Below are 23,067 nucleotides of genomic sequence, written 5' to 3' on the forward strand. Positions count from 1 at the left end.
AACGGCCTCATCCCTAGTTGGTGGAGCACTAGTGTCAAGCCTCTAGGTACCTTACTGTTGGGCTTCCAAGCCTTAGTTGGTGTCCCAAGATGGAATCTGCCTCAAATAAGGTGGTGGAGGTGGAAGTAGAGGTAACCCAAGATGGTGGTGGAGGTGTCCCAAGATGGAGACAAATGCTTTCGGAGATGGGGCTGGAAGTATGAGCTTTGGGATGGTGTTGAGCGGCCTGTTTGTCGATGGCACACTGTGGTGTGTAGTGATGCAATGGGTAGCTCCTGATCTTGTCTGTTGTCCCACAGTGGAGATTATCATGTGGGAAGGGCTATTGCAGTGGCTACTGAGTCCCAATATGAAGGTGGTTTGGGTGCAGTCACACGTTGTGGATAAGGAACTGCACCACATGGTTTTACCCAGTGCTGGGCTTGGTGGATCCTGGTTTTGTACCAGGTGGCCTGTGGTGGGTTCTGGTCTGGGCTCTGGGCTCTGGGTGAGGCAGCACACCAGGGATAGAGATTTAAATAGTAAATTTCATTTAGGAAAACTCAGAATGATGGGAACAACATCAAGAAATTGGTATGATGGGGCTAGTAGTTAGCATGTGGGATGAGTGGGAGTTGGAGGTGGTGTCCAGTCTTGTGAATGGGTCCAACCCAGCAGTCTCCACAGCGCAGTCTGGCAAGCATGGTTTGAAAGATTTAGTATTCTGACATTTTTAAACAAGATTCATCTATTCCTAAAGGACAGCAGAGAAAGAGATTTGGCAAGATCCTGACAGAACATCAAATCTTTAACCAAGCAGATGGATTTGCAGGGCAGAGTGTAGAGTTTCACGCTGGAAAATTGAAGCAGAAGCTCAACTTTGTAGACTGGGCCAACATGGTGAGGCTGGGACATGATTTATTTTAGTTTCACAGATCTTCTTTATTGAATCTCTGAGCAGCAAACATTAATTCTAAACCCCACCCCTGATTTTCTGGCACCATGATCATAACTGGCTAGGAAACCAAAGGGAGGCAGATATAGGCTCTGGGGAAACAAAGAAACAGATGAGTCTGAAACTCTGCATTGAGAAGTTGATTACAATGTGCTCCTAGTCCTTTGGAACTTTATAATGTTCACAGAAAAATAATCATAGTAGAAAAATGAAACTCAATTTTGATAGGGTGATTCATCATGATAACTGATATTTTGGCATTTTGTTATTCTGAAATAATTTGATTATTATAATTAAAGAAGAATAAAAGAAGAACACACTCTTAAAATTGATGTCTCAGGCCAAATTGGCCTATTAGGAGGAAGATGAAATTGTGCGTTTCAGCATTTCACCTCTGCATAATTGATGAAGCACTAGATACTACCTCTTGACTATTCAGCAAAGATTCTGTTAGAACCTGCTTGTGTGATCTGTGGTTGCACAAGTCAAAACCTTCACATTTTATGGTTGTAAAACTATACAGATCTCTATTCATTATTCCTATATATTATTAGGTACCAATGAAATGTTAAATGCATATAGTAGAAATTCTGCTTTGATACTGTTATATTTTTTTCTTTTTATATTAGTCATTCTATGAGAACCACATCAAAATGTGGATAAAAAGATAACTAGCTTTTTGAGAGGACTTTTTTTTCCTTCTTAGAGACTGTATGAATATTTGATCAGATCTCTAAAAAAATAAATTGTAATTAAATTTTTACTTAGATAAATTAGTTTAAGTGTACTTCTTTTGTATTTGTAATTAGCTCTTTTAATAGATGAACACTTTACAAACAGTAATCATATGATTATTTCAGATATATCTAGATACATTATATATGGCCCTTTAAAAAATGATCTAATTAATGAATATTTAAACTTTAATATTAAGGTGAATAATTTGTTAATTAAAACTTTACCATCACACCAATAACTGTTGTCAATATATGAAGGTGCAGTTGAGCCTTTTCATTGCACTCTTAAGGGTAATACCCATGAAAACACAAGTGGTTTTTGTTGTTGTTGTTGTTATTTTAAGGAATTTAAATATTTCAATTATTTGAGGTTTCAATGGCTTTAGTAAAGGCACAACAATATTCTGGAAATTATGATAGCCATGAATTTAATTTTTCTTATGTTTTTAAACAAAATATGATTCGTGATATAAACTGACAAATTGTGGGCCTTAAGTTTGGGTTTAATTTAATAAAACCTTTTAGATTGGTTTCATTAAAAATCTAGCAAATTACTGAATCTTAAATCTGCTACATATGTTCAAATGTTGTTGTTGAGATTGTTGTTTCCAGGTAGAGGAAGGATGGACAGGGAAATACAAACAATGAATTAAAGCTGTGGATAGCATCATCATCATCATTATCAATCATCATGATCTATTATTTGCTTAATGTATAGGTATATTTGATCTTATTTTTGAGGAGTATTGTAGTTGGAAGAAGAGATGATAGAAGTAGGCTGTTTTGGCTGATTTACTCTCAATTTTGCTTATCAAAACAACTGGTATATCACTGATGAGATTTTGAGGAACTGCTTCACACTAGCCAAAAGGAATAATCTGATTATAAACTCAAGTGCCAATTTAATTTTAATCCACAATGAGAATTCTAACAGTGAACTAAGCCAAAATACTCATGGTGGTTTATCAGTATTCCTCTTTCTGAAGGAATAACATGTTAAGCACATTTTTATGAAAAGCTTGTTTGTTGGTAAGGAATCTAAAGAAATAAAATGGAATAACCTTAATAACATCTGTTACATATAAAATTTTAATACTTTAATTCTAAGTTGAAAATTATAAAGCTGTTTTATTGTTTGTAGCTCCTTTATATCCTAATTACATTTTGTTCTATTTGATTAATTAAAATTTCAATATGGGAGTCAAATGGTTTGATTATAGTCAACCAGATAGTCGCTAGATATAGGAGTAGAAAATGAAAATTGTTTTTGTTTGATTGGTTGGTTAATGCCCGTGCTTCTTATTTCTGATTGTATATTATTCTGTTTGTTCTTATGTGGCTGGATATTCACAACATTAAACTACTGTACATTTTTGTAAATTACTCATGAAGATACATGTTTATTTTACATCAAAACAAATCATAGTTAGTTTTATATTTTAAAGAAACTTTTGAGGTTGCTTTGGGATTTAATAGGATTAAGAAAGTAGAATAGGAATTTCCAGGTCAGCCTTCTTAAGGGTATGATGCCTTATACTTTCTTAGGCTAGTCATGGAAAGAGCATATCAATTTCTAATGGGTGAGGTTGTGCTATCATTAGATGTGAGTTGGTGTCATAAAAAAGTTGTAAATTGCTCATACATTGTTCCCAATAACTTTTTAAGCAGAATTATTTGAAAATGGCTTTAAAAAAAGCTTTTTGTTTTAAATTTGTGCTTTATATCTCAATAGATTAGAGTGTGCAGCTGAAAGATTATATGATAGAAATGATCTTGTAGATTTGAAAGCCTAATTAATCAAAAAAATCAAGAGAAATTTACTTTCATTATATGCTTATATGAAAATTAGTTTAAAAATTAATTTAGAATGATATTTATCTACTCTGTGGAATATGGATCATTGTAGTGCTGTAGAACCTGAAGCCATTTGTTTGGGTTAGGGTCTTGTCTCTGCCCCTTGGATTTGGTGCATTTATTAATATATACAGCCAGAATTGCTTTCGGTATTTCCCAATATAGGAGATTCATAGAAATGAGCTGTGATTTGAACCACTTATGGTGATGACAGCCAATTGCCTTGGCTTCTCTGTGTATCTCCTTCTAGTCTACAATTTCTTTTAATAAAAGTTGCTGTAAGATTGAAATGAGATTGTTCATGTTTAAAGACTTTGCAAACTGCGTATATAATGTTGATAAAATTTTAATGACTTTGAAAATTGTTACTATTAATTTGCCTTGAAAGTTTGCACTATAAATGCATGGGCATATTGAAGGGAAAGTAAGAGCAATGGACAGAAACTGTAGTAATAGTTCTAATTTCTTGTATTTCTAATCAGAATTTTTGAAGGTAATAACATTTCATTAAAGATTAAAAAAATATAGAACCGTAATTTGGTGAGTTTTGGAACAATCTAAGTCAAACATTCTATATCTGAGATTAGATAGCTTTTAGAATTGAATTTACATATGGTATTTTCATTAGTTCACTTATGTGGGGAAGAATCAATTCAAGTTTCTACACAGTTCAGTGCATGAAGATTCATTTGATTCCTAATGGCAATTGTAGTGATACTTCTTAATTGCAAAAGAAGAAAATAATACTATTTTTTTTTTGGTTATTGGAAGTTGGACAAACCCCTTCTCTTTACTTTTACTATTGACACACAAGAAATACTTAAATACTTCTGTATGTAACAATGAACTATCTTAAAGATAAATTAAAATAATAATCTGATTTACAATAGCTCCAAAAATAGTTAGGTACTAACTTAACAAAGGAAGTGAAAGACCTATACCCTGAAAACTAAGACAACATTGATGAAAGAAATTGAAAAAGACAGAAATAAATGTGAAGCCATCCTTTGTTCATATATTAGAAGAATTAATGTTGTTAAAATGTTCATACTATCCAAAGTGATATACAGATTCAGTGAAATCCCTATCAAAATTCCAATGACCTTTTCCACAGAAATTTTATAAGTCCTAAAAATTCATAAGAAACACAAAGGACTTCATATGAACAAACCATCTTGAGTAAAAGAAACAAGGCAGAGGTATCACACTACTTGATCTCAAAACAAAGCTATAATAATCAAACAACATAATATTTGCATAAAACAGACACATAGATCAATGGAACAGAATAGAAAGCCAAGAAATAAATCCACCCACTTTTAGGCAACTGCTCTTTGACAAAGGTGTCAGAACACATATCAGGCAAAGGATAGTCTCTTCAATAAATGGTGTTGTGAGAACACATGCAGAATAATAAAATCGCATCCTTACCATATATAAAAAAATCAATTCAAAATGATCAAAAACTTAAATGTAAGACTTGAAAGTGTACAACTACTAAAAGCAAACATGGTTAAAATATTTTTGACATTGGTGTGGACAACAATTTTTTGGATTTGACTCTGAAGGGACAGAGAACAAATATGAAAATAGAAGACAAATGGGATTACATCAAACAAATTTCTGCACAGAAAAGGAAACAATCAACAAAGTGAAAATACAGTTTATAGAACGGAAGAAAATATTTGTAAGCCATACATTTGATAAGAGGTTAACATATAAAATATGTAAGAATTCATGCAACTCAATAGTTAGAAAGCAAATAACCCAATTAATAAATGGGCAAAGGCCTTGGCAAGATTTCTTAAAAGAAGTGGTACAGGGGCTGGGGATGTGGCTCAAGCGGTAGTGTGCTCGCCTGGCATGCATGCAGTCCAGGTTGGATCCTACAATGATGTGTCCACTGATAACTAAATATTAAAAATATTAAAAATTCTCTCTCTCTCTCTCTCTCTCTCTCTCTCTCTCTCTAAAAAAGAAGTGGTATGAATATTTAAAAGAAGTGGTATGAATAGTCAACAAGTAAATGAAAATATACTAGCATCACTAAAAATCAAGGAAATGCAACTTAAAACCACACACAGTGAGACTTTACTTCATATCTATTAGAATGACTGTTATCAAAGAGACAAATGATAACAAGTATTGGTGAAGATACAGAGAAAAAGGAGCCCTTTACACTGTTGCTGAGAATGTAAATTGGTACCATCCTTACGGAACACTATGAAACTTTCTCATAAAATTAAAAGTAGATTTACTATAATAGTCCAGCAATCTCACTTCTGGGTATAAATCCGAAGGAGATGAAATCAGTATCTTGTAGTGAAATCTGTATCCCCACGTTCACTGCAGCATTATCCACAGTAACCAAACTATGACAAGAACCTAAATGTTTGCCAATGGATGAAAAAAAGAAAAAAAAAGTAATAAAAAATTTGTGGTACATACCAACAATGGAATGCTATTTAACCTTAAACAAAAAAGAGAATATCTTATCATTTGCAACAACATGGACAAATATAACATCATGCTAAGTGTAATAAGCTAGGCATAGAGAAACAAATACTGTATTATATCACTTATATGTGGAATCTATATATAGTATATATGTCCAGATAGTTGAACCCATAGAAGCAGACAGTAGTTGTCTGGTAGTTGTCATCAGCTAGAGAATGTAGGAAATGGGGAAATTCCGGTTTAAGGAATCAAGTTTTATTTATACAGGATTAATGAGTTCTGTACATCTAATATACATAATGATGAGTATAGTTATTAGGACTATAGTGCATATTTGAAATTTGGTTAAGAACAAATCTTAAGTGTTCGTGCCATGAATAAAAACATGGCAACCATATTAGGTGATGGTTATGTTACCTTGATTGTGATAATTCTTTCATAATATATGTGTATGTCACAGCATCATATTGCATACCATATATGTGTGTGTATACATACACACATATAGAATTTATATTTGTCAGTTATACCTGATTAAGAAGAGGTATCTGCAATAAAAAAGCAAAATAAAACATTGAAACAGCATAATAGTGAAAGAAAGAATAAACAACAAAAAACTCTAATCTCACTCTATATTTCAGTAAACACCTGTATTTGTTGTTGTATAGATAACTGCATTAAATTATAGTTTATTTTAGAAATAAGTCAGTGTCTGTCTCTCTCTCTCTCTCTTTCCCAATTCCCATGTATGAAGGGAATAAAATACCTAGAAATTCAAATCCCTAGAAATTGTTACTACATCAATATATAAACTCATCATTCCATCCTCATAATACTGACTAAAAATGAATATTTTGTTACTATTGCTTCTGAGCTCCTTCATTATTTTCTAATAATTACTTTGAAATTCTACTAGTAATTTTTTAGTGAGATTTTTAGGCTCTGCACACAATAAAAATAAAAAAATTGAATAAATTTTGTATTTAAACTCAATCAGTTCTCTAGTTTAAAAGATCCAAAGTAGCATGGGAATGTTGACAGGTTGTTTTCAGAGCCTAGTAGTAGCTTTTCAACACTCCTTTTCTTAATCTCTTTTTTCCTCAGTAGTCAATTCATGTGAAATTTGTCTGCCATGCTTTGAAAAGAATTTCACTTTACATTGATCTTTATCCAAAAAAGAATGAACATTCAAAGTCTTGTAGAACTAGGGTGATGGGCACGATTGTGCATAAAGCCAAGGGCCCATCAACAGATGGATGGATAAAGAAAATGTGCTATATCTACACAGTGAGATTTACTCAGCTATAAAGAAGAGTGAAATTATGGCCTCTGCTGGTAGATGGATTGAACTGGATAACATCATGCTGAATGAAATAAGCCAGCCTCAGAAATTCAAGGGTTGAATGTTTTCTCTCATATGTGACTGCTAGGGGAAAACCAGGATAAAAAGTGGAGGAGATCCCATGAAAATAGAAAAGAGATCAGTGGAGTAGAATAAGGGGGTTATGGGAAAGAAGCGGGGACAGGAAAAGGGAGGAAGTGTGTAATGAAATTAACCACATTATGTTGTGTATATATATGAATACACCACAGTGAATTTTACCTTTGTATATGCCCATAATGCACCAATTAAAAAAAAACAAGTAGAAGGAGGACCAGTAGAGGAAGGGAAATAGTGGAAGGAAGGAATGAAGGGAAAGAGGAAGTACTAGGGACCAAAAATAAAACAAGACAAAACAAAAAGACATCTTCCGGATGTCTCTACTCTCTCTGTTAGATTAGAGCACCTGCCTAGCGTGCAGTAGGCTGTGGGTTCAAATTCAGCATTACAAAAAAGAAATAAACCTAGAAACATCCCAAATGTTCTTCAATAAGTAAATGAATAAATAAACTTTGTTCTCAAGGAAAATGAAATATTATTAAACAATAAAAGGAATGAATTCTTGGTACATACAGACAAAAGGATAATTTGAGTTCTAATTTTTTTTTTGTCAGTTCTGAAAACTGATTTTTTTTGGTCTGAGTTTGGGATACTTACAATGAAAGTAAATTCAGAAAATCACCAGAAAGATGTTATTTGACTCTTGGTAGTTTGACAGTTTCCTTGCTTGTAAGTTTAAGGTGATAAGTATAAAATGCTAATACCAAACTCATGGTGTTTACTACATGCTTAAAACAGCTAATAAGGTTGGTAATTTTTGGAAACTTGTTCTTCTGGCTTCTAAATTTGTTTTTGGAACTGCTGTATTTTTCTGAAATATAAGTTATATTTTAACTTATAGAACTACTCTTCTCTGTGTTGGTACTCTTATTTGAATCTGTGACAGTTAAGCATCAATAAAGATGTCATGTTCAGGAGGCCCTACAGTTCAGTGGGAAGAATATTGGTCTAGGCGGGCATAGTGGCCATGCACATCTATAATCCCAGTGGTGGGGGAGGCTAAGGAACAGGAGGCCTTGTTGGAAAAAAAAATGAAGACATTTCTGAATTAAATTTTTAATCTGAAACTTTAAGACAACAAAATAAAGTAAAAATAATTCTAATATGTTGGTTTCTATACTTTGATTTTCTAATCAGCACCAGAATTGCATTTTGTAGTAATGATCACAGGAACTCAGATGTCTCTCTTAACATTATATAATCCATGAGATAAGAATAGAAGATGGGAATTCTAATTTTACAAATTGGGCAACAGAAATGCAAATGCTTAAAGTGACCTTTCTTAAAAATCACTACTAAGTTTCTTAAGGAACCCAAAACATTAACTTATATAACTACCTTTTTTTGTGTTGGTACTCTTATTTGAACCTGTGACAGTTAAGCATCAATAAAGATGCCATATTTAGGAGGCACTACAGTTTAATGGAAAGAATATTGGTCCAGCCAGGCACAGTGGCACACATCTATAATCCCAGCGGTTTGGGAGATTGAGACAGGAGGATTGTGAGTTCAAAGCCAGCCTCAGCAAAAGTGAGGTGCTAAGCAACTCAGTGACACTGTGTCTCTAAATAAAACACAAAACAGGGCTGGAGATGGGGCTCAGTGGTCGAGTGCTCCTGAGTTCAATCTCCTGTACAAAAAAAAAAAAAAAGAATATTGGTCCAGAAATTGTCATTCTGTTATAATTTGCTGAGTGTCTTTGGATGGACATGGATTGTTTCATGACTTTCAATTTACTGAAAAAGGAAGCAGTGATTGTTGCTGTCATGTTTCAAGAGCTTTGTGAGAACAAAATGGAATGTGGGTTCAAAGATGAAAAATACATTATTATGCAGTTTGCAGGATAAAAGTTATATATTAGCACATGTGCAGCACTATATATGTGCGTATCATATATGTATTTGTATATATACATATGTGTATACATAAATGTCTCTGTATGTGTGTGTGTGTGTATGTGTGTGCATGTGTAGCATAGATGTGCTATCCCTGCTGTACCACTGATCTAGTGTTTTTATGTCTATCTTTTCATTCTCCTCTTGCTTCCATGATTCCTATGAATTACTCAGGCACTCTTCTGACTTTAGATACTACATTTTAATAACATCTAAATTTATATTTTCAATTTCAACTTTTGGTAAGATAAAATTCTGAAGTGCCAGCTTTCTACTGGACACTTTCAGGTGCATGTCCCATAGCACTTGTCAATTATCATTTCTGAAATGGAGTGGGTACCATTATGCTCTTATTGCATTTACTTTCATTCAGTTCCTCACCCTAGAAACTTTGTATTTAATTTGGATTCACTTGTCTCCCTTTGTCTTACCTTTTGCATGTGGTTTATTAGTGACCAAATTCTTTAGGTCCTGCTTTCCAAATAGCTCCTGAATCTTACATCTCTGGTCTATTCTAATGCCTCTCACAGAGTGCTGAGACCCCTATCAAATACTTCTTCTATTGAGACATAATGAATTCTTGAAAACATGTTTGAAAGGGGAAAATAGACTTCAATATTTTTAGGGTAATGCAAGGGTTGGTGGCAGATGGTGTTTTATGGATGGAGAACTGATTCTTATTGCAAAATCATGACTTCACTTCCTGTTAAGTACTTTCTTTGTCACATCCAGGAAACTTAAAAATCTTCACTTGTGTATCCTGGGCCCCCCAGGCGGGGGAGCCCAATGAGGAGAGCATACCGAGGCATGGTGTGTCAGGTCGATTTTTTCTCTCTCGATTGGCTTTTCATCCTGCCTATTACTCCAACACAGTTGGAAGCTCATGTAAGCCTTAGTTTTTAAACACCTGAGCAACAAACTTGGCCAATTGGGATGGAAAAAGCAAATATTATCTTTCTTATCACTATAGTATGAAAACATGGCTTCTGGTTCACGCAGAAGTGTTCCTCCTTCCTGCAAGTCACCCTATTTCATAAACAGCAGCAAAAGAGGAAGAAAATGGTTTGGGTAAAGAAGTTGGAGTGGTTAAGTGATTCTATCTTAAGTTGTGACCTTGTATGAATTAATTAGTTTCAAATATAAGCTGGTTGCATGCCTCATAGGTCCTCACTGCCATCCTGATGGGGCATGATGGGTCTGCTCTGCACATTCCTTCAGCATTTTCCAAAGCATCTCAGTGCAAAGCATCTATGCTGTCAGTGCTCACTTGGCTCTTCTTTCATCTATGAGCTTGACAAGAAATTCAAGTACCAGTGGCTCCATGTCACTGTTAACCATCAAAGTAGAAAATATCAATTTGATTGGGGAAAGGTAGTTTATGAATGCCAAAGTAATATCTAAGATATGTGAAATAAAACATAAACATCAGTGATCACCCAAACTAGATAATTTCTGAAACTCAGTGGGTTACACTATGCCCTTACTGCAATTACTTTTATTCAGTCCTTCAAGCTATAAAATGTAGATTCAGTTGGATTTATTTGTCTCCCCACTCCCACCCCCTGCTTTTTTAAGAAGCCTTCCTTAAGTGCCTTATCTGTTTCCATTCCTTTTCTTTCTTCAAACGACCTTTAATGTGGCCACCAGGGAAGTTTTTCCAAAATGTAGATTGATCAGTATTTTAGTTTCGTTCATCAAGTTTTCAATCTTAGTGACTTAGTGACTTCAGCCTTCACTTGTATGTCCTGGGCCCACAATTCTGGGTCCACATATTCTTCTCTAAGAATCTTTTTTTTCCTTTAAAAATAAAAGTCATGTAGCTACCACATTTCTAATTTTTTTTTTCTATTTCTCACAGCTCAAGTGCTCAAGATCTTTGCTCCAAGTCCTTGGTTCACTCCATGGGTCTGATTATCACTTATGTATGCAGTGTGGTCCTTTCTCTACTTGTCTTATTTGCATCCCCATCTGTCATCCTGCTTGGCAAGAGAAAGAATGCCTCTCAAACTCCACCTTCCTGAAAAGAGGAGAAGCATAATAAATATTTATAATTTAATTTTAAATTGCTTTTATCTTTCAAATTAAACTGAAGTAATGAAAGGTTGTGAATGATTCACTTCTATACAAATTTGAGTGGAATAAAAATTAACATTAGGTGAGCTCATTCTCTCAGAATTATATCTTGAATGCTTCCTTGAGGAAGTAAAAAGTTTAGGAGCTAGGAGGAACTGTATGGAATCCTTTCTACAACTTTTCTTAATCCTGATGGAGACTGTGGAGAAACTATTGTGTTGACCATGAAAGAAATTGTAAATTATTGTTATGCTTTTGAGTTGTGAATATTGAGTGTTATTTTGGAAGTTTAAAAGAAAAAATTCTTTTTCCTAAAAGTATGTGGGTACTTTTTTTTCCCCAGTAGTAATTGAACCTAGGGGTGCTCTACCACTGAGCTACATAGTCAGTCCTTTTTATTTTATTTTGAGCCAGGATTTTGGTAAGTTGTCCAGGTTGGTCTTGAACTTATGATCCTCTTCTCAGCCACTTGAGTACTTCAGAATATAGGTGTGCACCACTGTATCTGGCATTTCCTAAAACTGTGAACAAAATCCCTGAGTCTAGCTTTATTGCCTGGATTAGGTATCTATTACTGGGCCAGTTTACTGTGGAAATGGATAGATATTGCTTAGATAGGATATGACTGAATCTAGCATAGAGAAGTCATGGATTCAGGGAAGGAGGAATTTTGTCTTAATGGCAAATCAAAGTTTTTTGTTTTCTAAGAAGGAAATTTGTTAATGGTGGTAGGATTGACACAGGTATCTATTACATTATTCTACAAACTCCTGCCTCATCCAGTCCAGCTTTCCTTTCTAACTCCATCAGCAATGGCTGTTCTTCATCCATTTCAGCTATGCCATGACTGTTCATACTTCTGTGCTTTTTCATAAGGTATTCTAATGACTGGAATGCCTTTCCTTCCTTTTTCTACCTGGTAGTCTTATGATCAAATGCCATCTATTTATTAGCCTTCCTTTATATGCTGTTGGCTAATTTTCCATCTAATTCAGTGGCCCTTTGGATTTACCTATATGAGAACATTTTTTATTATATTGGATTATTTACATAATTCATATATATATATAAGAGATATATCCTCTATTTTATGGGTATCTCATGGGCTTCTTCAGGCTTATGTATTCCTGATGATGGACACAGACCAGGTGATTGAATTTTTATTTATAAATCTGTGGACTTAAAAAACTAAGGAACTGTGAATTTATCCTATTGTTTCTTTTTCAGCAAGATTTCTTATGCACCAGGTATAATATAGCACATAAGAAACCTCAACCAGGTTTCTTATGCACTATATTAAGGGAATGTTGGAAATGTGTGGAATACCTTGAGGGGTCGAAATGACCTAGGGTGGGGTGCCACAGGCATTCTTTGGGCAGGAATGTTGAATGTTCTGTAATACATAAAAGAGTCCTACATAAGTAAATGTGTAGGACTCCAAATGCTACTTCTCCTACTAAGAACTACTTATCTAGGCTGAAGCATGGAAGAGAATGATTTTTTAACAACATATATTGAATTTCTGATTCTCATTGATTCTTCACACACACTGTAAATAGTAGAGCATTGTACTTAAAGTTAGTGGGGTTTTTTTTTTTGAATAGTAGAGTTTTTCCATCCACCAAATTAATTTCTGTCCCTAACTATTTCATCCATATTCTCTGGGTCCTGAGGTTGGAGTGCAAGACTAAGCGATGTGAAAGTGCAGAGTAAAAGTTTGTCCTTTTCCAGGCAAACCTTCCTTGGCTAGAATTTCTCTAAGCCTGAGGGAAAAAAAGGGGGATAAAAATTAAGTTCTACGTATTTCTTTCAACAAATATGGTGAGATAATTCGATCTTAATGTTTCATTCACTGCACAGAAGGCTGAGAGTGACTAATTTCACTGATCTTTTAACAAATATATTTATAGCAAGCCTTCTGACTAAAGACACCGACATGGAGAATGGCACATAGACTTAAATCCAGTTTTCTGTCAGGAGGTGTCAGAAAAGCAAAATGGCTCTAGCATGGTTTTTTAGGTCCTATTCTAGGAAGTTTATGTTTTTGCTCTTTGTTGCTACTGATGTGGCTCTGGGATCTAAGGTAAAGCAAGAGTAGAAGGAGAGAACTTGGAAGAACACTTCTTCAAATAAGACTCTTTGATTCTTTGCTTCAAAGGTGACATTTTTGAAGAAAGATTCCTAAAAAAATAAGTTCAAAATACAAACGGTTCTTGTCATTGTACTCTGCTCTGTTATGTATAGCATAAAGTCTTGTTGAAAGAATTTGTAGAGACTTTAAAATTTGGAATTTATCAGTTATTACTTGATAAATTTTTTTGAAAGATGTTGCATGTATAAGGTATTTTATAAAATCAAATTCTAGTCTATTTCTACTATATGTTTATCTATTTATTTTTAGATACTCCCAGAAGTATAAAAGCGTCCACCGCTACAGCTGAGCAATTTTTTCAGAAGCTGAGAAATAAGCATGAATTTACTGTTTTGGTGACCCTGAAACAGACCCACTTAAATTCAGGAGTCATTCTCTCAATTCACCACTTGGATCATAGGTAAGTGTGGGTGCTGGAGTTACCCATGTTTTTGTTTATGGTTAAATGTACATGTTAAAGAGAACTAAATGAAAGCCAGCTGTAATATATACTTGATGGATTTAAAACAGAGTGATTTTACTACATTATGCAGTATCACACAGGATTGAAATCTGCCTAAAAGCTGAGGGAATCATTGCTTTTCAAGGTGCTGAGAACACACAAAAGTTACCTTTCCTAAAACAAATTTGTTAATTCCTAAATTCCTCAAGATACTCCTCAATGTTGAAGTCAAACATTGTTCTAAATTCATTAATCACTACCTATAAAAACACTGTATTCTCTTTGGGATATTTAGTTGGGTTTAGAATTTAGTAGTCTTATATAACTTATTATTTTTTTTCCTCAAAGATTACAGCAGTTACAGTGGTTTTCCTGGATGTGTGGTGAATAAAAATATTGTCTAGTATCTTCCACTGGCTCTCATATTTAGAAGCATCATTAGGTAGATATACGGGAGGAAGAGGAAGGAGGAAGAAGTACTTCATTCATGACACTTGGCATATATATAAACACACACACACATACACACACACACACTCACACATATAGTAATACAAAATAGCTTAAGAAAGCACTTCTTTTTGAATGAATGACCACAGTTATGACAATGAAAATTTCTCTGTGTTTTTATTTTGAATACCTTCTTTACCTCTTACTATTAGTGGACCTTGGGAAAGTCACCATATCTCAAATTTTCTCTTCTCTTTCTAAACTGTATAATAATAATACCTATTTCATAGGTTGTTGTAAAGAATAAAGATTCTATATATGTAAAACACTACATATACAACAGCTTTAATAATCTTATGCAGATATCAGCAGAAATATTTATATTTGATTCCCTATCAGAAATGAGGCAACCTGGGACTTTGAAAATCTTTGTTAAATACTAGAAGGAGAACATAACTGTATGAGAAGAATAAAATATAGCAAGTCTAACTGTGATAGGAGAGTTTTTAAGTACTATCTCTGTGGCTTACTCTCAGGGTTTGAGGGCCCCATCTTTGTCTGCAAAGGATAATTTCCCAGGCCTTTCACTTGGCTTTCTTTTCTCTCAGCTTCTATTCTGTGTTTGAGGGAAGTATGTCATCCTAACTCTAATCTGGTAACTCGCTTGGAACCTTCATGGATGAGGGAGAAATGGAGAAGTTTCATCTCCAAGGGATGAATAAGTCTTCCCCCTTAGTGTGTTCCTGGTCCTACACCTCATCTTCCAGTGCTTGATACCAGGGAGATCTGTGCTTATAGTACTGTGTCTCTGCCCATGTCAATAGGGCTTTTAGGTAACATGAGTTATATATAATAAATGAAGACTGTTTGCAGAGCAGCCTGACTTATGGCTGAGTATCTCTACTGATTAGGAAGATTATCTTTTTATTTGGATACTATATTTTTCTTCCTTGTAGTTTTCTGTCACTGCCTTGTTTGTAGAGACATGGAACTCAACCAGTAGTTTTCCAGATGACATTATTTACACATAAGATGGCCACTACCACTTCCCATCTGACCCTTCTGTCTCTATACAAACCAATTCTACATACTCCATCTGCTCCAGTGGGTCTGTTGCCCCTATCTGAATGAGTCCCATATGGTTAATGTTTTCATTGGTCCCCAGAGTTGAACACATTAACCATATACATGTCTGACTGGCACAGGCCTCTTCTAATATGCAAAGTTTTCATCTAAAGATATGGGCAAGGGAAATTCCTAACACTCATCAGAAGATTTGCTGTCAAGGAGATACTTTCTTACTCTTCCTATGAAGTAGATTTGTTAGAATTATATGTCTTTATATTGACTTATTTTAATTGAAAATAATAGTTTTCCAAATTATTATAGCAACATAATGCCATTATGGAAAATTTATAGGATAATAATGGAAAGAACTAGAGAAACAAATCCATATTGTATTACAAAAAAGAGACTAATAATGAAATTATGTATAATCCAGTCCTTTTGTCTTTTCGTGTAGACATGCCATATTTTGTTTAATATCTTACTCATGAGTATTTAATTCATTTTCTTTTTAACTTTAGCAAATAATATAATAATATATATATATAAAATTATATATAATTTTTTGTGATTAGATCTTATATTTTCTAAGTATATTTTTAAAATTTAATCTTCTACGCTTTTTTGACTTTTTATCTGATCTTTGTATCATCTATAAATTTGATTAAATTTAGCTAAATACATCATATTTGAGATATACTACATCTTTCCATTATATAAAAAATAACTTAGTATTATGAGGTACTTTTCGTTTACTTTAAATAAAATTTTGTTGATGAATTACACTTATATATAATAGTGGAATCATTATTAAATATTCTGTATGTGAACTTATATACTTTGGTCAATTTTATTTCCTAGTATATTCCCTGTCCTTTTCCATCTCTCTCCCCCTGATCTCTACTCTCTACTATACTGGTTTCCTGTTTTCATGATATTACTCCCCACTCCCCCACCACACTTTTTTTTTAATCTCTGTAGCTTTCACATATAAGACAAAAATTGTGATTGTTGACTTTCTGAGGCTGCCTTATCTCTATTAACATGGTGCTCTCCAGTTTCATTCAATTTCCTGAAAATGACATAATCTCATTTTTCTTTATGGCTGAATAAAACTGCATTGTGTATATACACCACATTTTCATTAGTCATTCATCTCTTGAAAGACATATAGGTTGATTTCTTAACTTGTCTATTATGAATTGCACTATTGTATACATGGGCATGGGTATATCACTATAGTATGCTGACTTTAGTTCTTTTGGATAAATACAGAGGAGTGGTATGGTTGGGATTCTTCTATAGTGGTTTTACTAATTCACAATCATAGAAACAGTGTACGAGTGTTCTTTTTATCCTAGCATCCTTGCCAGCATTTATCATTATGTGTATTCTTGATTGCTGTTTTTATTGGAGTATGATGAAATCTCAGTGTAGTTTGATTTGCATTTCCCTGATGGCTACAGATGATGAACATTCTTTCAAAACAACAAAATGTTGGCCATTTATATTTATTCCTTTGAGAAATGTCCATTTAGTTCCCGTCCAATTGTTGATTAAGTTATTTGTTTTTTTGGTGGTGTTTTTTGAGTTATTTATGTATTCTGGAGTTTGATTCTCTGTCAGAAGAGTAGCTAGCAAAGATTTTCTCCCATTCTGCAGGCTCTCTTTATGCTCTTGTTTCCTCTCCTGTGTAGATGCTTTTTAATTTGTAACCATCCATTTATTATTTCATGGTTATTAATAAATGGTGTTCTGAACTTCAGGAATTGCATAAAGGAAACCCTTGCTTATATGTAGGATGTTGACCCTGTGTTTTCTTCTAGCAGTTGCAGTCTTTCTGGTGGGATTTCTAGGCATTAGATCCATTTTAAATTGACTTTTGTTCAGGGTGATAGAAATCTGGTTTCTTCTACACATGGATATCCAGTTTCCCAGCACTGTTTGTTAAAAAGACTGTCTTTTGCCCAACATATGTTCTTGGTAACTTTGTCAAGGATTAGATGACTGTTTCTGTGTGGGTTTATCTCTGTGTCTACTATTCTATTACACTAGTCTACATGTCTATTTTTATACCAGTACCATCTGTATTTGCTACCATAGCTCTGAAGTTGTTTTTTTTTTAATTGGTTATTGTGATGTTTATAGACTTGAATTTTTTTCAAAAATGTTTTGGCTATTGTGGTTGTTTTGTTCTTTTGTATGAATTTTAGGACTTTTTTTCTAGTTCAAGAAAAATATAGTATTTTCATATGGATTGCATTGAAACTGTGTAACACTTTTGGTAATTTGGCAATTTTAACAATAATAACATTGCTTATCCAATAACATAGAAGGTCTTTCCATATTCTAATTTTTTCCTTCAATTTTTTTCTTTAATCTTCTACAATTTTCATTATGGGGGTCTTTTGCCTCTTTGATTATATTTACTCATAGGTGATGTTTTTGTTGTTGTTGTTTGTTTATTTTTGGGGCAATTGTGAATGCAATTATTCTCATTTTTTCAGTAGATTTATTATTCATGTATAGAAAAGTTATTTTGATTTTTGTATGCCAATTTTGTATCCTACTACTTTGCTGAATTTGTTTATTAACTGTAGTAATATTCTGGTAGAGCTTTTTGTATCTTGAAACTATAGGATTATATCATCTGTGAACAATGATAATTTGACATCTGTTCCTGTTTATATCCCTTTACTTTCTTCTCTTGCTTAATTGCTCTGCTTAAAACTTGAATTACTATATTGAATAGAAGTGTTGAGAATGGACACCCTTAATTTGTTCCTGATTTCAAAGGGAATGCTTTCAGTTTTTCCTATTCAGTATGATGTTGGTTTTAGGTTTGTAGTATTTAGCCTTTATAATGGAGAGGTAAGTTCTGACTATCCCTACATTCTGCATTAGTTTTATCATGAATGGGTGCTGACTTTTGTCAAAGACTTTTACTATACCTATTGAGATAACCATGTGATTTTTGTCCTTATTTCTATTTATGTGGTGAATTTCATTTATTGATTTGCATATGTTGAACCATTCTTGAATTCTGGAATATAACTAATTTGATCATATGGTACATTTTCTTAATGTATTTCTGAATATGGTTTTCTAAAGTTTTATTGAGGAATTTTTCATATAAGTTCATCAAGGATACTGGGCTATGGTTTTCTTTCTTTTATGTTTCCTTGTCAGGTTTTGGTAGTATGGTGATACTGGCTTCATAGAAAGAATTCAAAGACATCTGCCCTTCTTTCTATTTAATGGAATAGATTAAGAAGCATTCACATTCATTCTTCTTCAAAGATCTGGTATAATTCAGTTTAATATACATCTGTTCATGAACTTTTCTTTGTTTTAAGTTTTTGTTTTGTTACTGCTTCAGTCTCATTGCTTGTTGTTCTTGATCTGTTTTTGTTTTTCTGTATCATCTTGGTTCAATTCTGGTAGGTCATATATGGCTGGAATTTTATGTTTTAGCTAAACATTCCAAGTTATTGGAATGTAAGTCTTCCAAACAGTCCCTAAGGATCCTGGGATATCAGTGATATCTGCAGGGATATCTCCATTTACTTCTCTACTTTTATTAACTCACGTCTTCTGTCTCTCTCTTGTGGTTAGTTTGATTAAGGATGTGTCATTCTTGCTTTATCTTTTCAAAGAACCAACTCTTTGTTACATTGTATCTTTGTATTTTTTATTCTCTATTTCATTAATTTTGGCCCCAATCTTATTTCCTTACTTCTATTAGCTTTGGAATTATTTTTTTAAGACCTCAAGGTGCATCCTTAGATATTAATTTGGAGACATTTTTTTCCATATAGACACTCATATCTATGAACTTTCCTCTTAGAATCACTTTCATAGTGTCCCAGAGATTGTATGTTTTATCTTTATTCTGATTTGATTCTAAGAATTTTTAAATTTCTCCACTCATTTCTTTTATTACTTCTTCAAAAGTGTATTGTTTAATTTCTGTGCTTTTATGTAGTTTTGATAGTTTTTCATGTTTTTTTGATTTCTAATTTAATTCCATTACGGTCTGCTATTATGCTTGGAATTATATTAATTTATTTTTGTATTGGCTGAGGATAACTTTGAGACCTAAAGTATGGTCAACTTGAGAAAGATTTTCATGAGCAGCTGAGAAGAAAATGAATTAATCTCTTGTTGGATTCATATGAAATATTCTATAGATGATTTTTAGATTCACTCAATTTATAGTATTTTTTAGAATCTTGTCTAAGTGACCTACTTACTTATGAGAGGTATGTTGAAATCTTATTTATTGAAATCACCCAGTCTTATTGTATTTGGTACTGTTTGAGCCTTTATGTTAAGTAGTGCTTGTTTATATTATGTGCACTGACATTGAAGCTAAACATTTACTGTTCTATGTTCTTGATGGATTGTTTTCTTTCCAGTATAAAATGACCTTCTTTGTCTACTCTGATTAATTTTGACATTTTTTTTCAGAATTGAGAGTAGCAACTCCTGTTTTCTTTTGAGTTCTATTTTTTTGGAATATTATTTTCCATCCTTCACTTTGATACTATGGATGTCTTTACCTGAGAGGTGTATCTCTTGTTGACCACATAGAGTTGGATCATGTTTTTCTTTCAGGACTTGAAACATATTGTTCTAAGCTTGCCTGGATTTAATGATTCCTTTAAAAATTAGATATTAGTCTTATTGATTTACCTCTAAATGTGGCCCAATATTATTCTCTTGTGATTTTTGAAATTTTATATTTATTCTTTATATTTAGCATTTTAATTATCATGTATCGTTGAGTGATTCTTTTTAAAATGTTTTTATTAGTACAGTATAGTTACTCACAATAGTGGGCTTCCCCTTGATATATTCAAATATGCATGAAATATAATCTATTCCATTTCTATCCTCAGCACTTCAACTCTTCCTCCCATCTTCCTTTCCTCCTCCTGCTCCCCTTTCTCTATTTATCTTCCTTTTTAAAATTTATCTATCTATTTATTTATTTTTTTATTAGTGCTTCATGAATGTTCATGAAGGTGGAATTAGCTGTGGTATGTTCATACATATGCATTGCATAATTTGGTGAATTTCATTCTAAAGAGAGGTTCTATTTGGGGTTCTGAACTTCTACTGTATGTTTATTTCATTCTCCAGGTTTGGAATTTTTTCTGCTTTTATTTCTCTAGAAAGGTTATCAATACTATTAACAAGTATTTCTATTCCTTTGACAACTAATTCTTAAATTTGATCTCAGTGTTATTTCAGGGTTCTTGTATATTCTGATTATGGTTTCTTCTTATTTTCTTTCTTTTTGGTTATGTGCCCAAGTTCATATACCTTGTTTTTAAGGCCTGAAACTGTCTTCCATGTGGTGTAATCTATAGATTAGACTTTCAGTTGAATTTTTTATTTTACGTATTCAGTCTTTCATTTCCAGGATTTTTATTTAATTCTCTCTCAGATTCTCTCTTTACTGAAATGCTTTTTCATATCCTGTATTTTTTTAGTTCATTCCTTAAATTTTTCATTCATTGATTATTATAGCAGTCAGCTCTTTGATTTCTTTGTCTGGGATTTCATCCATATCAATATTTGCGGATTCAAATTTGGAGTGCGCTGACATTGGGTTTCTTTGTTTCTAAGGTCTTATATTTGTGCATCTGTTGAGATGGGTTCCTTTTCCTCTTTTATGTGGGAGTCTTTTTGTGAGTAGCTATATTTTTATAATAAATATTTGATTGTCACATTTGATCAGCATAAAAGGTCAACCACCAGTACCACTTTAAGGGGAGAGAGTAAATGCTAGTAGCAATAGTAATATAAGAGCAAACCACATATCAATATTCTGTGGGGGCAGGGGTGATGGTGAGAAAAATATAGGTTAGGCTGAAAAGATTAAGCTTTAATGATAGTATACTAAATTGTATTTGAAGAATGGATAAAAAACTAGGAAAATAAAATAAGGGGAAAAAGGGTTTGGGAGGGAAGGAGATGATAAAGTGAGAAATAAGGATAATGGAGAAGAGAAGAAATGTAGATGAGATAGAAGAAAAGAGGTATCAAGAGAAATTACAATTAATTGACAAATTATATAAAGTTTGATAAAACTCTGAAAAACCACAAAATGTGTGGAGACATTGGGAATAAGTTTATATTAAGTATCTAAAGCAATAATAGTTATAAAGAGATTGGGTTTTTTTTTTTTTGGATGAGGTTTTTAGAACCAAGATCTTCCAGGGTTTTAATTTTAGAATTTCTGAGCTCTAAGGAAGTTTGTATGACATAATTAGAGTGCTGTTTATTCTCAACCGTGACCCAAACCAGCCAAACTTGTTAGGGAGTCTGTATACCAAGCTCAGTGCACACCTTCCAGAGAAGCCTCTGTTGGGGGAGCATTTTGTGATTCCGAGCTGACTTCACCCTCACAGTAGTTTTGTTATTGTGACCAGGAGTGCAAGTGTTTCTCTGGCAGGGCTGGTGGCCAGCCCTCTCACCTGCACTGACTGGGGGAACTGGATTATCCCTTCTTTCTGAGAGCTTCAGTCTGTGTACTGAAGTTGGGGGAGGTATGAGGGACATATCAGTCTATTCTGAAGACCTTCTGTGAGTGAAGAAAATAATGTAGGCTCAGATGAAGGGTAGGTCCAGGGGAGAGTGGTTGCAGGGTCACCACTTTCCACCCAACCCTGGTCCATTCTAGTTCCACCATCTGTCAGCCATGTTTTTTATCCCACATATCAGACAAACAATTCCTTACCTTCCCTCTCTGTCCCCTTTCCCTCTGCCCTTTTCCTCTCCCTTCCCTCCTCCCCCACTACCAGTCCACTCCCCTTCCCCTCTCTTCTCCTCCCCTTCCCTTCTTTTCTTTCTATCTTTCTTTCTTATGGGGATTGAACCCAGGGGTGCTTAACCATTGAGCCACATCCCTGGCTATTTTTATTTTTTATTTTTTTGAGACAAGGTCTTGCTAACTTGCTTAGGGCCTTGCTAAGTTGCTGAGGCTGGCCTCAAACTTGTGATCCTCCTGCCTCAGCTTCTGGAGTCACTGGGATTATAGGTGTGTGCCACCATGCCTGGCTCCACATCTCCAACAAATGAAAGCACTGTTTTTCTCCACTCTGAAGACTGATAGGTAAATAGCCATGCCTCCTATGCCCAGACCGACTCACGGCATGGGGTATGGGCACCTGTTGATCCAGTGAAAAGTAAAAATTAGGTGGCTGTTTGGTCTTGCGTATTCTAAAAGCAAAAATCCAAAAGGAAAAAAAAATAGAAAGCAATATATGAAAAAGGCAAACTGCAGGGATTTCTAGTCTCCCTCCCAGTATGTCCAAACAAAGAGTCCTTTTAAGCTATTGTTGCTTCCCTGCTTTCATTATTTCCTCTGGATGGGGCCAGGACTTTCTCCATTGCTGGCTCAGCTTGCCATATCTGAGCTTAATTCCTGCTCACTTCACTAATTTTTTGGACTGTGGTGCCTGTTTATCTTAAACTCAGTGGGAGAATTTTGGGGGGATGCTTGGAAGCATTCATTTCTGCCCCCTTTATGGAGCCTCACTGAGCCACTTCACTCCTG

The 23,067-nt window shown here is 34.0% G+C and overlaps 1 protein-coding gene across 2 annotated transcripts in view; it reads left to right on the top strand.

Annotated features, from left to right (window-relative positions):
* Nucleotides 1–23,067, top strand: part of Nell2 (neural EGFL like 2) — a 360,268-nt gene that overhangs the window by 49,418 nt on the left and 287,783 nt on the right. For both annotated transcript variants that reach the window (XM_078014849.1, XM_078014850.1), the window contains exon 4: nt 13,793–13,943. In XM_078014849.1, the coding sequence (XP_077870975.1) occupies nt 13,793–13,943 (151 nt within the window). The remainder of the gene's footprint in view (nt 1–13,792; nt 13,944–23,067) is intronic.

The sequence above is a fragment of the Ictidomys tridecemlineatus genome, chromosome 6, assembly GCF_052094955.1.
Source record: "Ictidomys tridecemlineatus isolate mIctTri1 chromosome 6, mIctTri1.hap1, whole genome shotgun sequence".
NCBI classification, from domain to species: domain Eukaryota; kingdom Metazoa; phylum Chordata; class Mammalia; order Rodentia; family Sciuridae; genus Ictidomys; species Ictidomys tridecemlineatus.